At 48.8% G+C, this 14,430-nt stretch overlaps 1 protein-coding gene and 1 long non-coding RNA gene across 4 annotated transcripts in view; one reads left to right on the top strand and one right to left on the bottom strand.

Moving 5' to 3' along the window:
- Window positions 1-1,047: 1,047 nt before the first annotated feature.
- The window catches only part of ST3GAL2 (ST3 beta-galactoside alpha-2,3-sialyltransferase 2), a 50,520-nt gene continuing 37,137 nt past the window's right edge, over window positions 1,048-14,430 (bottom strand). For 2 of the 3 annotated variants that reach the window (XM_072818142.1, XM_072818132.1), the window contains exons 3-8: window positions 13,028-13,221; window positions 7,959-8,138; window positions 4,805-4,850; window positions 4,388-4,507; window positions 2,827-3,533; window positions 1,048-1,983 (exon numbers count right to left, since the gene is read on the bottom strand). In XM_072818142.1, the coding sequence (XP_072674243.1) occupies window positions 3,360-3,533; window positions 4,388-4,507; window positions 4,805-4,850; window positions 7,959-8,138; window positions 13,028-13,221 (714 nt within the window). In that variant the 3' untranslated portion in view covers window positions 1,048-1,983; window positions 2,827-3,359. The remainder of the gene's footprint in view (window positions 1,984-2,826; window positions 3,534-4,387; window positions 4,508-4,804; window positions 4,851-7,958; window positions 8,139-13,027; window positions 13,222-14,430) is intronic. The other variant, XM_072818153.1, reaches the window with a different exon arrangement.
- Window positions 3,234-9,452, top strand: LOC140628733 (uncharacterized). Its single transcript, XR_012026727.1, has 3 exons — window positions 3,234-3,470; window positions 3,869-4,522; window positions 9,105-9,452. It is a non-coding gene; the product is annotated as an uncharacterized lncRNA (long non-coding RNA).

Below are 14,430 nucleotides of genomic sequence, written 5' to 3'. Positions count from 1 at the left end.
TATAGATTGGTTCTGCCATCAAACTTGAGTTATACCAGGGGTGAGCGATTTCTTCCTCATTCCATTTACTCACCATCTTGAATCTTAGAAATTAAGTTGTTTATTGCAAATGCAATCAAATGGTAATTCCAACCTGTGGTTTCAGATGTGGTATCAAAGCAACACAGTCCTTGACCAACACGTAAAAAAAAAAAAAAGATACACAATTTGGTGGGACGCTTCATCTTGAAGGCAATAGGTACAGTATTTGGAAGTGCTGCTCCATGTAGGTGACCTATAAGGCAGTTTGCTTTGAGTGAAACCCAGACAAGAAATGTTTCTCAGCAGCCTAGGCTATGTGTGCACTGTCCTGTCACCAGGCCTTAGGATTTAGCCAACAAAATGCTATTAGTGTCTGTAGTACACAGAAATGGAGTCTCCGAGAACTCCAAGTACAAGAATTATAGCCCCAAGTTCTAGGGTTTTAGAAAAAGACCAAAGTATTCTCCATCTGAAAAGCAACTCCTAGCTTGCTCCTGGGCATTGGCACAAACTAAGTTGCAGGACACCAAGTGACTTTAGACTCTTATCTGTTGTGAGATCCATATTGTTTGAACCCAATGAACTATAAAATTGGATGTTCAGTGGCATTCCACCGCATAATGGCAGTAGACTAAAGGGGTCCAGGTATTTAAAGGAAATGGTATGAGGTGCCCCTGATGTCTGTGGCACCTCTCCTATCATTCTGTTGGCTTCCTGCCAACCCACACCTACAGCATCCACAGAACCTAAAAGTGTAAGGGGAAAAGCTCCAACCTAGTGTCTGCTGGATGCTATGGAGCCTCCTGCTGATCCACTCTGGTGTCCCCCAAATGGTGAAGAACCACCATTTCAGAGGGCATCTCAGGTTGGGAGGCCTCACGTATAAGCGGCAGGTGTCTGGAAGTCATACTCTTCCTCCTTCACACATTCCACCTGATGTCCTTAGTTCTTTAGTCACAGCTCTTCAGTGACATATATGTCTTCTTTCCATGATCGTACCCATTTCAGAATAGACAAATGACTATATAGGAGTTTTTTTTTTTTTTAATTCAGAAAGAGAGAGAAAGGGAAGAAAATAAAAAAACAAACAAACATTTGTTTAAATAACTATTGCAGAAAAGGAGATCTGGGCTGGATGCTGGGACCTACCTCTTCCAGAAAGGGGATTTATTAATGTTTTAAACAAAACAAAAAGAAGAAAAAGGAACAAAAAAGAAATAAATTATTCTGCTCAATACTGTTTGGCATAATTGCATTGTTTTTTTCATTTTCCGAACACTCCAAACAGCCTCTTCAGGAAGCACTGAGAGGAGACTGGCAAGAATGGCTGGTGCCTTGACTCTCTAAAATGGTGGGGGAAGCCCTGAGAGAGGCATTCCAGGATAGGCCCCCCCAAATCCACCCCCACTCGTTGCTCCTCCTACTTTTGGAATTGGGAAGGAACTAAGACTTAGGCTTAAGCTAAGTTCTCAATATATTAACTTTAGGGGTGCCCACTGCCCTGCCCCAATCCTCCTCTAATATACTCCCCTGCTGGTTACCCCAGCCAGCTGCAGGAATTACCCCAATGGCCAGGAGGCTGCTTGGTGGTATCAACTAAGATAAAGGGTGGTGTTTGTGTTCCTCATTGTTGGGAAGGGGGATCCTATTAGTGGTTTGGAAGCTTCACAGAAGCACTTTCCCCCTCCGAAACTTCCCCAACCTTGAAGGGTGAGAATATCATCAGCAGCTTCCTCTAGGGACTTAAGCTGGGTTCAGTCTTGGAAGTAACTTCCAGATGTAACTCCTGTTTGTAAGCGTCCCTGCCCTTCTAGAGCTGAAAATGGAAAATGGGTTGGAGAGATGAGGCAGGAAGTGAGCGTGGCAGAGGGAGGGGACGCAGGGGCAGGAGAGGAGACATGCAAGGCGGGCAAGTCAGTCGACTCCTCCCCAGCTAGGATCCCAGCAATTTGCATGGCCAGCCTGGAATTTTAAAAGAATCTTTGTTGGTCAGCCATCCCTGGTAACCTCAAGTTAACTAAATTAGGAGACCAAAGCAAATTCCACCCCCAAGCAAGAGGTTTCCTACTCCTCTTTGGGGTGATGGGCGGAGGAAAACGGTGCATGCACCAGGCAGCTGGGCTCCCCATCTCCAGCCTGCCTTCCTCTCCCTAGAGCCGGCTAAAGACGAGCGAGGAGGGGTAGGGGGTTGGAGAAGCCAGCAGTGCCCCACCCCCCACCCCCAATCCCAGGACGAGCAGGCTGGTGAGGAGGCCCAGGGCTTAAGAAGGGACACTAAAAAAGTTGTGGGCGAACAGTAAGGGGCCGCGAGAGTACACGAGAGTGAGAAGCACCTTACATCTGAAGTGACGGGGCTTCCGGGTCCCCTGCCCTGTTCCTTACCCCTGCGCTCGAGTTAGGCCATCGGCGAACTCCGAGCCCTAGCAACGGGTGAATACAGTTCTAGTTTCCAGGTGGGATGCTCAATGCCCTGGTCAGGAAGGCCATCCCATAGGGTGGCCAAAGGTGGGGATGGGGACAAGGGAGGACGAGGGGACCCACGCTCCACTGCCTTTCTTTGGTGGGTTTACACTCACCCATCTGGGCCCGACAGATAAAGGAAATACGCGGTCTAGAGTGCTCTGAGGCCTGAAAAGGTTTGAGAGGGATCTAGCTCTTCCCGGGGATGAAAGCGCGCTCCCCGGAAACCACCTGATTCCCCCCGGACCTCCAGAAGCGGGAGGCCAACGCCCCCGCCCCCCCCGCCCGCCCCGAGGTCGCGAGGGGCCCCCGGCCAAGGGAGGCCCAGCCGCTGCTGCCCCGCACCTTCTCCCCCGCTTCCTCCTCGGTGCCCCTGGCCGAGTACCGCCGACAGGCCACCGACACTCCTCCCGCAGAGCCTGAGGAAAGTACTCCACTGAGGCCGGAACCAACCACTACTCCTTAAAAAGCATAAAATAAAATCCTACCCAAAGCATAGGGGAGTGGGGATTCAGCGGCGGCCGGCCCGCCTCCGAAGGCCATTGATTGGAGGAGACCGGGCCCAGCGCCGGAAGTTCTCCTTGAGTCGCATGATTGGCTGGGAGAAAGAGCCTCCGCTCCCACTGCAGCGCTGATTGGGTGCCAGGCCTGGGCCAGCCCCCAAAGTCTCCTGATTGGCGGGGGACAGCCGGCGCTCGCTGGACTTGCAGCATGATTGGTCCAGACCGCGACTTGGCGTCGCTCCCAGGGCTGGAGACGCCCAACCGGGCGCCGCGCCCTCGCCAAGGCCGCCGCCCTCGGGCTGGCCGGGAGTCCCGGCTGCGGAGCGAGCGTCGCAGCCTCGCGGCTGGGCCGGAAGGGTCGCGGCGAGGCCGGGCTCAGTTGCCTCGGTAGACCTCGATCTTGCTGGCCTTGGCCAGCATGTCGATGATGTGGGCCTCGAAGTCGGCGTCGTGCACTCCCGTCTTCCGGAACTCGCCCGCATACCGGTTATTCTCCCAGTAGTGGTGCCAGTTGCCCCGGCTGTCGGCCCCGAACCCGTACACGTTCACCTGCAGGGGAGGGCGGCGCAGGTCACCCCGCGTCGGGGGCCGGGGGGCCGGGGCGCGGAAGAGCCTCGGGTCGTTGGCAGGCTGGGACACGGCGGCCGCGGCGACCCGACGGCAGCCAGTTGGCAGAGGCACCGGGGAGGCGGGACACCCAGGCCTGGAGCTGCGCACGCTGCCCGCTGCCCGCTGCCCGCTGCCCGGGGAAGGCCGCTGCTGCCTGTGGTTTCGTCCGCCCGCCTCCCCCGCAGCCCAGACGCCTCAGTCCGGCTAGGACAGCTCCCCAACCCTTGCTAACATCCCTTTCGGTTTTTGTCTTGTTGCTGTCGTTTGCAATGCAGTACTTTGACAGGAAAGCTGGTCAAGTACCCAGGACCACACTGAAGTGGGTGTGCTGGGCGTGAGCACTGCCGAGCGTGCACAGCAGCCCCGCTGGCTAGTGACATGCGGCTCCTGAACCACTGGCCTCCAGCGTTACACCCACAGCCGGCCCAGGGCCCACAGCTGTGGGAGAGGGCCATGCCCTGGAACTGAACTACATTGCTTCCTTTCTATTTATACTTTTGATTATTTTTTTTTTCTTTATGGCATGTAATAACCCATTATGGTGGTAGTCGTCTATTTCCTTTTTAAGTAAATTTAACTTTTCACTGAAGTGATTTAAGATTTGGTAAAATCACCAACGTCGTGAGTTTGGGAAATGAAGATGTATACTTGACAACCTAGAAATGGGGGAAATCAGAGCCACTTGATTTCTGCCTACAAAGCCACATTCCTCTTGCTCTGCTAAGCCCTAAGAAGGACTGACTCCCTCTGATCTGTGGGTGTCCCTATTGTACCCCTAACACTGGGCGACCCACCTCATCACAAACATGCAGGGCAAAGAAGAGCACCAGCATCCCTGTGGAAGGGTACCGCCCGTGATGCTCTGTCCACCGGTCGTGGATGTACTTGAAGAATGCCGGGTTGTAGATCTGAACCTGGCAGGAGAAAAGGTAACAGACCCATGAGGAGCTCTGGGAGCCTGGAGACTCAGGTCAAGGTGTCAGCAGCTTCTGCTTGTTCCTCCATGCTTGCCAGCAGACCTGTTCTTCCATGTTCCCTGGTTCCTCTGGCCTCTGAGGGGGTCAGGCATGCCAGCAGATGTGGGGGACTCAGGGGTCTGGAAGGGCACTGGGGGACACCTGAGCCACTGGACCAGACACACCGTAAGTCAAATCTGCACAGTTTCCTCCAATGAAATGGGGATGAAGAAGGGAAAGGAGGAGGGAGCTTACCTTTTCTTTGTCCACTCGAAGGAAGGACTTCACTGGCGCATAGGTGCTGTAAGCAGAAAGATAAATAACATTTAGGTGGCTCTTGGGATCTAGAAAGGCCCAGAGATGCCTTTCTTCCCTCTCAGGTCTGAGTGATGACAGCCTTAATACAGGTGCCTTGCTTCCAGACTGCTTCCCCATAACACATCACTGCAGTACCTTGCTCAGAAACCTTCAGAGGCTACCCATGTCCTTCAGGATAAAATAGAATGTTTTAGACAAACACTGGGGCCTTCTATTATCCAACCTCAACTTTGGTTTCCACAATACTCAGCTGTGAACTCTCCTCTTGATTTAGCCAATCATCTCATACCTACCATGTCTATGTCTTAGTTCTGCCCACAACGACCCTCTCACTACTATCCTCACATTTGGCACAAATCCCTCCTTCCTATTAATTAGCCCTTATGTCTCCCAAATATAAGATAAAGTCAGAAAACCGTAACTTTGTGTTTAAAAAAATACATGGCAGGACGCCTGGGTGGCTCAGCTGGTTGATCAACCGGACTGGGCTCCAGTCATGATCCCAGGGTCCTGGAATCCAGCCCCACATCAAGTTCTGTGCTCAATGGGGAGTCTGCTTGTCTCTCCTTCTCCCTCTCCCCTTCCCCATCATGTTTTCTCTGTCTGTCTCAATTATTTTTTTAAAGAATTTTTAGTTATTTATTCTAGGGAGAAAGAGAGAGAGTAAGCATAAGTAGGGGGAGGAGCAGAAGGGGAAGCAGACTTCCCGTTGTGCAGGGAGCCCAATGCAGGGCTTGATCCTAGGACTCCAGAATCATGACCTGAGCTGAAGGCAGATACTTAACTGACTGAGCCACCCAGGCGCCCCTCAAATAAGTAAAATCTTAAAAAAAAAAAAAATGTGAGAGATACCTGGGTGGCTTAGTAGTTGAGCATCTGCCTTTGGCTCAGGTTGTGATCCTGGAGCCCTGAGATCGAGTTCTACATCAGGTTTACCACAGGGAGCCTGCTTCTTCTGCCTATGTCTCTGCCTCTCTATCTCTCATGAATAAATAAATAAAATCTTTCAAAAAATAGAAATTTAGGGATCCCTGGGTGGCTCAGTGGTTTAGTGCCTGCCTTTGGCCCAGGGTGTGATCCTGGAGTCCCGGGATCGAGTCCCACATCGGGCTTCCTGCATGGAGCCTGCTTCTCCCTCTGCTTGTGTTTCTGCCTCTCTCGAATAAATAAATAAAATCTTTAAAAAAACATAAATTTAAAAAAATGTGGTGACAAGGGCGCCTGGGTGATACAGCTGGTTAAGTGTCCGACTCTTGGTTTTGGCTTTTCTCCTTCTCCCTCTGCCCCTCCTACTTGTGCTCTCTCTTGCTTAAAAAAAAAATTTTAAAAAGATTTATTAAAAAAATATGGTGACAGCAGGCAAAAAATGGAAACAGCCTAATTGTTCACTGATGGATGAATAGATAAATAAAATATGGTATATCCACATAATGGAATACTATCCAGATTCTAAAAGGAATGAAATCTTGTATATGCTAAAACATGGATAAACCCTGAAAACATTATGCTAAGTGAAATAAGCCAGACACAAAAGAACAAACACTATAATTCCACTTACATGAAGTATCTACAACAGTCAAATTATGAAGAAAAAAGACTAGTGGTTAGCAGGGGCTAGGTAGTGGGGGATATGGAGAGTTCCTGTTTAATGGGTACAATTTCCATCTGAAATTATGAAAAAGTTCTGGAGATGGATAGAGTGATGTTTGCACAATAAAATAAATTATTTAATGCTACTGAACCATATGGTTAAAATATATTTTATGGGGGATCCCTGGGTGGCTCAGTGGTTTAGTGCCTGCCTTTGGCCCAGGGCGTGATCCTGGAGTCCCGCATCAGGCTCCCTGCATGGAGCCTGCTTCTCCCTCTGCCCGTGTCTCTGCCTCTCTCTCTCTCTCTCTCTCTCTCTCTCTCTATCATGAATAAATAAATAAAATGTTTTATATATATATATATATATATATATATATATATATATATATATAATGTTACATACAGTTTTTTGGCTTATTTATATATATATTTTAATGTATTTTTTAAATTTTATTTATTCATGAGAGACAGAGAGAGAGAGAGAGAGAGAGGCAGAGACACAGGCAGAGGGAGAAGCAGGCTCCATGCAAGGAGCCCAATGTGGGACTCGATCCCGGGTCTCCAGGATCACACCCTGGGCAGAAGGCGGCACTAAACCGCTGCGCCACCGGGGTTGCCCTTATTTTTATTTTTGATGGAGAATGTGGGCAGTGACCTGAAAAAGGTAATTTTTACTTATTTTTAGTTTTTAAATAATCTCTACACCCAAGATGGGGCTTGAACTCACGACCCCGCGAATCACATGCTCCACTGACAAAGCCAGCCAAGTGCCCCATATGTTATATACATTTACTCTCACACACACACACACACACACACACACACACACACAGGATGAGACAGTAGGTTAGTGGTTGTTGCCTAGGGCTGTGGGGCAGGGGATGGAGGGAGTGAGGGTGATGCTAAGGGGTGCAGAGGTATCTTTAGATCTTTCATCTTCATCTTTAAGAAGATGAAATAATTCTAAAATAATTTGTGATGGTTATATAACACTATATTTAATAAAAGCCATTGACTTGTATACTTTAAATGTGTGGCTTGAATGGCATTTGAATTAGATCTCAATAAAGCTGTTAAAAATACTTGGTGATGAAACTAATGAAACATGCACCAACTAGACTTCAGTTAAAAAAAAAAAAAAACTTGGTGAATTGAATTTCCTGAGGCTTTTACCTGTGATTGGGCAACTGCCTCTAAAGAAAACTCTTAGAAGGCAGAGCTCCCACAGTCAGAAGCCACCTCCTGGAAAGGAGACCAAAATTTTCCCTCCCCTTTTTACCACCAGCTGGCTGTCACTATGTAGGAAGTGACAGTGAACAAGGGGTGGCCTCATCTAACCCACAATTTTGGGTCCTCCCTCTGAATGCCTCCCTCCTCACCAGCCCCTCTTGGTCAAAATATTCAGTTAAAGGAAGTCTAAGAGCCAATCCCTAGGAAGACTTTTCTCAAAATGCTCCTGTCTACCCATATTCCATTCCCAGGGGGCAGAGTGACTTACAATCTGATTTGCCCTGTGGACAAAGCGCTGGCAATCCATAGTAGGTCCAGAGCTTTGAAGGGCACCAACACAAAGCTGACGTTGGCAGGAAGGTTCTTGGCACTCTCGGGGTACATGAAATGGTGGGTAGTTCGGCTGCCAACATCCTGCTCAAAGCCCACGGTTGGCGCCTGATTCATCCTGCAGGGACAAGGAGGTGACATGAGAAAAAGTCTAGCCATGAAAACTGGTACAAGATTTTTAGAGGACAATTGGTGCTAGCCATCAAAAATGTGAATGAATGGGTGGGGGATTCCTGGGTGGCTCAGTGGTTTAGCACCTGCCTTCGGCCCAGGGTGTAATCCTGGAGTCCCAGGATTGAGTCCTGCATTGGACTCCCTACATGGAGCCTCTTTCTTCCTCTGCCTGTGTCTGTGCCTCTCTCTCTCTCTGTGTCTCTCATGAATAAATAAATAAAATCTTTTTAAAAAAATGTGAATGGGTGTACACTTTGACCCAGTAATTCTATTTATAGATATCCTACAAAAATGGTTGCATAAATCTGCAAAGACATATACAAAGATATTCAGTGCATTATTTTTTACAGTAGTGAAAAAGAGAATCAATTTAACAATAAAGAACTGGTCAGTGCATTTTGGCACACTCACATATGGAATACCATGTAGCCATGAGAATGAATGAACCAGATTTATATGTGCTAATAAATAAGTCCAGTGAAAAAAACAAGTAGTGTGAGGTATCCATCCCCTTCTTTCCTTTTCATACATATCTTTTGAATACTACTATGTGCTGCAGAGGGAGTTAACAACTCACAAAAGGAAAACTTAAAACTAGATAGTGTGAAACCATTTTGTGTAAAAATAGAAAAAGAGGCAGAAAGAGAGAAAGGAGGAGGAAAGAAAAACATACTTTTATATATGAATATAACAAAACCTGGAAGAGTACTAAAATTGGTTAAAAAAAAAAAAAAGGTTACTACTCTTGGGAGATGGGATGGGGAGGAGTAATTCATCTTTTAGTGTATACATTTCTGGACTTTTCCCCCCCAAGAACAGGCACATATTTAACTTTTTTTTTTTTTTTTTAAAGAAAAGAACAGTTTTCTACAGCTTCAACCTTACCTGGCTGTTCTGTTTTCTTTCCTAGAAGACAGTAGAAGTGCATAAGAAGCTGAAGTGTTCCTGGGCCAGATGACAGCCTCTATGCCGCCAGCACCAGCCCCTCCACCCCTGTATTTCAGCTTCTAGCTGCCTTTCTGTCCAAGGCCAAGAGGGATGCTCCGAATTCTGGCAGTACCCACTTTGGCTGTCCCCTGGTGATGTGCAGTGTGGATCTGTTTCTCCCACACTGCCATGGAGGAACTCAGAAACCCAGAGCAGGCTTGCCACCCTCCTGGGTATAATAAGCCAAGAAGGCTTTTACTGCCTTTCAACCAGTGCAAAACACAGGATCAATAAAATCAAGCTCCCTCTTTTGGCGAGCATCTTCAAAACAGGTGATTCAGCTTTGAACATAAACATGTTGGTCTTTTCTGCTGTGACTGTTTATGAGAACATTCCTGTCTTGTGTGAACCACTTTGCAGAATCATGACTACCCAGGGAGGTGACCATAACCTTGCCTTCCAGTGGGGAAAAAGGGACCCGGGAGAGAGGAAACAAAGTCTCCATGTGCTTTCCCTGCTTTTTATGCCTATTATGTAAAACCAGTATGAACATTACCTGTCCTTAAAATGGCTGGCACCACTTAGCTGGGCTGAATGAAGACCAGTCACTGGGGCTCCCACAATGCCTTCCTCCTGCTCCTCTCCCATTGGTAGCATGACATAGTAAAAGCATGTCCAGGGTACTCCACCACTGCTGGTCATATTGCTGTACCTCCTACCTCTCTGGTTCCCTTCCCTTCAGGAACTGGAGAGTGGTGGGGCTGGGAAGCCATAACTGAGAGGTGGCCTGATTTGGAACCATATAGTGAGTCTTTGTTCTTGGCCATTTCAATTCTAGTCTGGTTCAAGCAGATGCCTCAAATCTTCTCTGTAGGACCAACTATACTCTATTTCATTAGGTTAACTGAACTGCCCTCTGCCTCCTGTCTGGGTGCCCCTCTGTTCTCCTGGTCTTTAGAGTTCAGAGATTTTGTCTCTTAAAATAGCCTAGAAGTAGCTTTCCCCATGCATTAATGACAGTTTGCTGGGGCTACGATGGCTCTACATACAGCACTAGTGTCCTACGTCACCACAGCCAGAGTCTGGATCTGCTTTCTGCCACATCAGCCCTGGGGTCTGTGAGAAGCAGAGCAGTTTGGAGAGAAAGCCTTAAAAGGGATGGTGTTTCTCAGCTACCTGGTATATGTAAGGGGATAGCAGGAGTTGGAACACCTGAGTTGGTGTTGGTGATACTCAAGTAGGCTGGGGTCTGGACTGGGCGGGAGCTGGGGTCAAGGTTCACACTGGTGAGTACCTAAGAAACAAACCTCATTTCACCTGACATGGAGAGGCCAAACTGGTCCCACAGATCAAAGGGCTACAAGTACCCCAGGTTGGCCTCTGAAGACAATCCACCTCCCTCATCTGCCTTTTCCACTGCATCTGCAGCCACAGTTGTGACAAAGTCCCTTCTTAGACCTTCCACCTTCCTTGGGTCCCTCCCACTTGTTGGGCAGGCACCAGATTTCAAAAGTCTAGGGATGAATGGAGAAAGAAGTCCAAAAAGATGTTTCAGAGCCTCCAAGGTAGAGGGTAGGAACAGGGCATGCTTTTGAGGACAGGATATTGCATTAAGGCTCTGATTCATTCTGGAGAAGCCAAGCCCTGGAAAGGGGCCAGAGCAGGATGGAGGATGAACTACATCTCCATGACTCAGGAGAAAAACATTCTAGGATTCTATCTGTTCCTGGTTGCCTCCACCCACCAAAGCACCTGAGAGCAAAGGCACAGGAAGGGTGGATGTGGATTCATGCTTAGGGTTTGATATCTGGTCACCTAGTCTCTTTGATTCATTCACATATTTATGGTGAGCCTACAATCTGCCAGGCACTTGTTTGAGGAGTTGTGGATCTATCTGCTGGCTGGCTGAGGCAGGACCAGCTCGACTTCATTTGGAGTTGCTAGCAGGGCTCAGAAGACATAGAGGAGGAGGCAGTTGGGGAGTGGCGTAGGCAAATATGGATAACAGCTGTCATCTCACTGTAACTCAGCTCAGTGGGGTTTTATGTTGGTCCTGTTTCCAGGGAGCAGGGAGGTCTCCTCACTGGTTCCAAACCAAGACATGCCTATAAGTAAAGAATCACCTCCAGTACCATCTAGCTCTTTGTACAGATCAGCAAAAAAACAAAACAAAACAAAACAAAAAAACAATTCAATCTGGGTCAGCCCTTCCACAAAACATAAATCAGGTACTATCCAGATGTCATAGTAGCCAAGCTTTTTTTGTCTGCTTCCACCCTGGAGCTTCTCAACCATCACCCACATGCATAATGAAAGCATCTACTTGGTACAGGTGGCAGGGCATGGATGGCAGGAGCTTCAGGCACTCAAGAGCATTTCTCTGGGCTTCTGGAATGTCCCAGGGCTGCACAGAAGTGATGAACGTCTCATTTCCCACTTTCTTGGCCACTGTGTCTGGATGGAGAGAGCTCCTTCTCCAGCAACCAGCTTGCCTCCCTCACATTCTGAAAGCCAGCAACTGGGCAGGGGGGAGGGGGGGGAGGGGGCGACTCTCAGGTGGCTCTGGGTTCCTGGATGGGGCCTAGCATCCCTCCTCTCCCCCACCCCTTACCATTCTCAACATGAAAAAGGTTTTTGCAAGGAACGGGTGAAAAGCCTCAGAGACATACGGCTGCCTTGGTGTTGCCATGGAAACAGCAACAGTTTCTAAGACAAAGCCCTTCCTTCTGCCTCCTGGGGAACCTGGTCTTTCTGCAATGCTCATCCTAAGAGATGGTTAGTGAAAACTGGGCGTTTTCAGCATCTTTACTCTTAAGGCTCTTCTTCCACCAAGGAGTGGGATGGAAGGATCCCTACTTTGGCATTTCCTGTCCCCAAGTCTAGGGAGGAAGTCAGAAAACACAGGTTCAGGAGCAGAATATGCAGCTCATGTTCAAGTTACAAGTCTACCACCTAGGGACACCTGGATAGCTCAGTTAGTTAAGCATCCCACTCTTGATCTCCGCTCAGGTCTTAATCTCAGAGTGGTGAATTCAAGCCCTGTGTTGGACTCCATGCTAGGTGTGGTGCCTACTTAAGAAAACAAAACAAAAACCAAGTCAAACATCTAGTCTCCAGGGATCCCTGGGTGGCTCAGCGGTTTAGCTCCTGCCTTCGGCCCAGGACGTGATCCTGGAATCCCGGGATCGAGTCCCATGTCAGGCTCCCTGCGTGGAGCCTGCTTCTCCCTCTGCCTCTGTCTCTGTTTGTCTCTCTGTGTCTCTCATAAATAAATAAATAAATGAATAAATTAAATTAATAAATAAAATCTTAAAAAAAGAAATCTAGTCCCCGCTCACCTCCAGGCTCATAGCTCTGTTTTTGTCTGAAATGAACGCCCTCCTAACTCCTCTGCTTCCCTCAGGCTGGGTACAGATGTCCATTAAATGAATATGCCCCCACACAATCTAAGCCTTATGAAATAAAGGTAGGAGACAGCAGCCCAGAGCAAGCTCTGCCCAGGACCTCTGCCTTCTCTGAGTCTGCCAGAAGGAAACATCTGTGGTTATTAAGCAAGACACTAGTGTGGGGCTCTCACTCCCGGCCCAGCACTGAGGGGACCCAGCAGGTGAAAGGACCGCTGCTGGGACTTTTCACCAGAAAACACCAGGAGTCTACTCCCAGCCCTTTTAGGAGTAGACTCCAGTTCAGAGCTAGAAACTGAGTGCTGGCCTCAAGCAAGAATGGTGTACAAATTCTGGCTCCCCATCTACCCAACAAATAAGCCTGAAACTCGGGCCTTTATCGAAGGTTCTGGTATCCGAGACAGCAGCGGCAACTCCTCCACTGCCAGACAAGACTAAGGAGGCCAGTCCCTCCCTCTGGAGGCCTGTCCTGGGCCCGTCCCTGCGGCTCCCCAGGGCTCACCTCATGATGAAGTTATGCCCATCCACATCTGGGCCGTAGCCAGAGCCCCGCAGGTTGCCTGAGTTCCCCACTACCGCACAGCGCCGGCACTGGTGGGGGTCCCGGAAACGGTAGGGGTTCTCGCCTGGTACTATCTGGAACAGCTTCTCCAGTACCTCGTTGGTGTTGTGTGACTTGAACTGGGGCTGCAGCATCTGTGGACGTGAGGGGAGAAGGAAGGAGGGGGGATTATGCAAACAGGGAGGAATTCCTGCCTGCTGCCCTCACCGTCCAGTCTCAGAGAGAGCAATTCTCTCTGAACAGTTGAGGATGTTCCCCTTTTCAACAATGGTACAACATCCCCTTCAAGACTGGTGCCCTGCTCATCAGGAGTACTCTAATGCACTGGAGGGGCTCAGGGGTCAAGTGTTTCTGCAAAGCAAAGAAACTTCTGGGCTTGTCAAGCCTCCAGAGGCCCCTGCTCTGCTGTACTCTCAGGGGAGCTATGAGTCAGTCATTTTGAGGTGCAGTTAGCAGAGAAAACCCTGTGAAGTTCAGGGGCTCATTCCAAACCAGCCTACAGAGGGCGCCGCTGGGACTCAGCCTGAGGGCCCAGAGTTACAAAAGCCTCATCTGAGGCAATATCCAGGGATAACTGGAGACACCCCCTGAGCCCTGGAGGACAGGAGGCGGGAAGGCAGTGAAATATAGGAATTCTTTCAAAGTCAGAATGGCTGGAATCAAACTGGTTCCCTGCTCTTCCCACCACCAGTGACCGCAAAAGACTGTGACAGGAAGCTGGGGCAGCCCTCAAATGCCTACGTGCCAGGCAAGCAAAGCTCAGGAGTGAAGAGGCAGATGGGGCTTATGGCAAACAGGAGGCCTCCTCAAAAACAAGTGACATCAGCCAATGTTGCCATGTGGTATTGTGAGCCCAAAAGGACCAAATTTTCCAGTTTTTTGAGAAGCTGAAAATATAGATTTCATGTGAAATATCCTGATTTCTAAGTGTTGGTAACTATTGCAAATATTTTTTAAATATTTACAAGTGCGCCTGGGTGGCTCAGGTGGTTGAGCAGCCAACTCTTGATTTCAGCTAAGGTTGTAATCTCAGGGTCCTGGGATCAAGCCCCACTTTGGGCTCTGTGCTTAGCACAGAATCTACTCCAGATTCTCTCTTTTCTCTCCCTCTACCCCACCGCTGTTTGAGTGTTCTTTCTCTCTAAATAAATAAAATCTTTAAAAAAAATTTTTTGGGGGGCAGCCTGGTGGCTCAGCGGTTTAGCGCTGCCTTCAGCCTGGTGCCTGATCTTGGGGACCTGGGATCTAGTTCCACGTCGGGCTCCCTGCATGAAGCCTGTTTCTCCCTCTGCCTGTGTCTCTGCCTCCGCCCCCACCCCCCATGAATAAATAAATAAAATCTT

The sequence above is a fragment of the Canis lupus genome, chromosome 3, assembly GCF_048164855.1.
Source record: "Canis lupus baileyi chromosome 3, mCanLup2.hap1, whole genome shotgun sequence".
Taxonomy (NCBI): Eukaryota; Metazoa; Chordata; class Mammalia; order Carnivora; family Canidae; genus Canis; species Canis lupus.
This window is presented reverse-complemented; position numbering and strand designations above follow the sequence as displayed.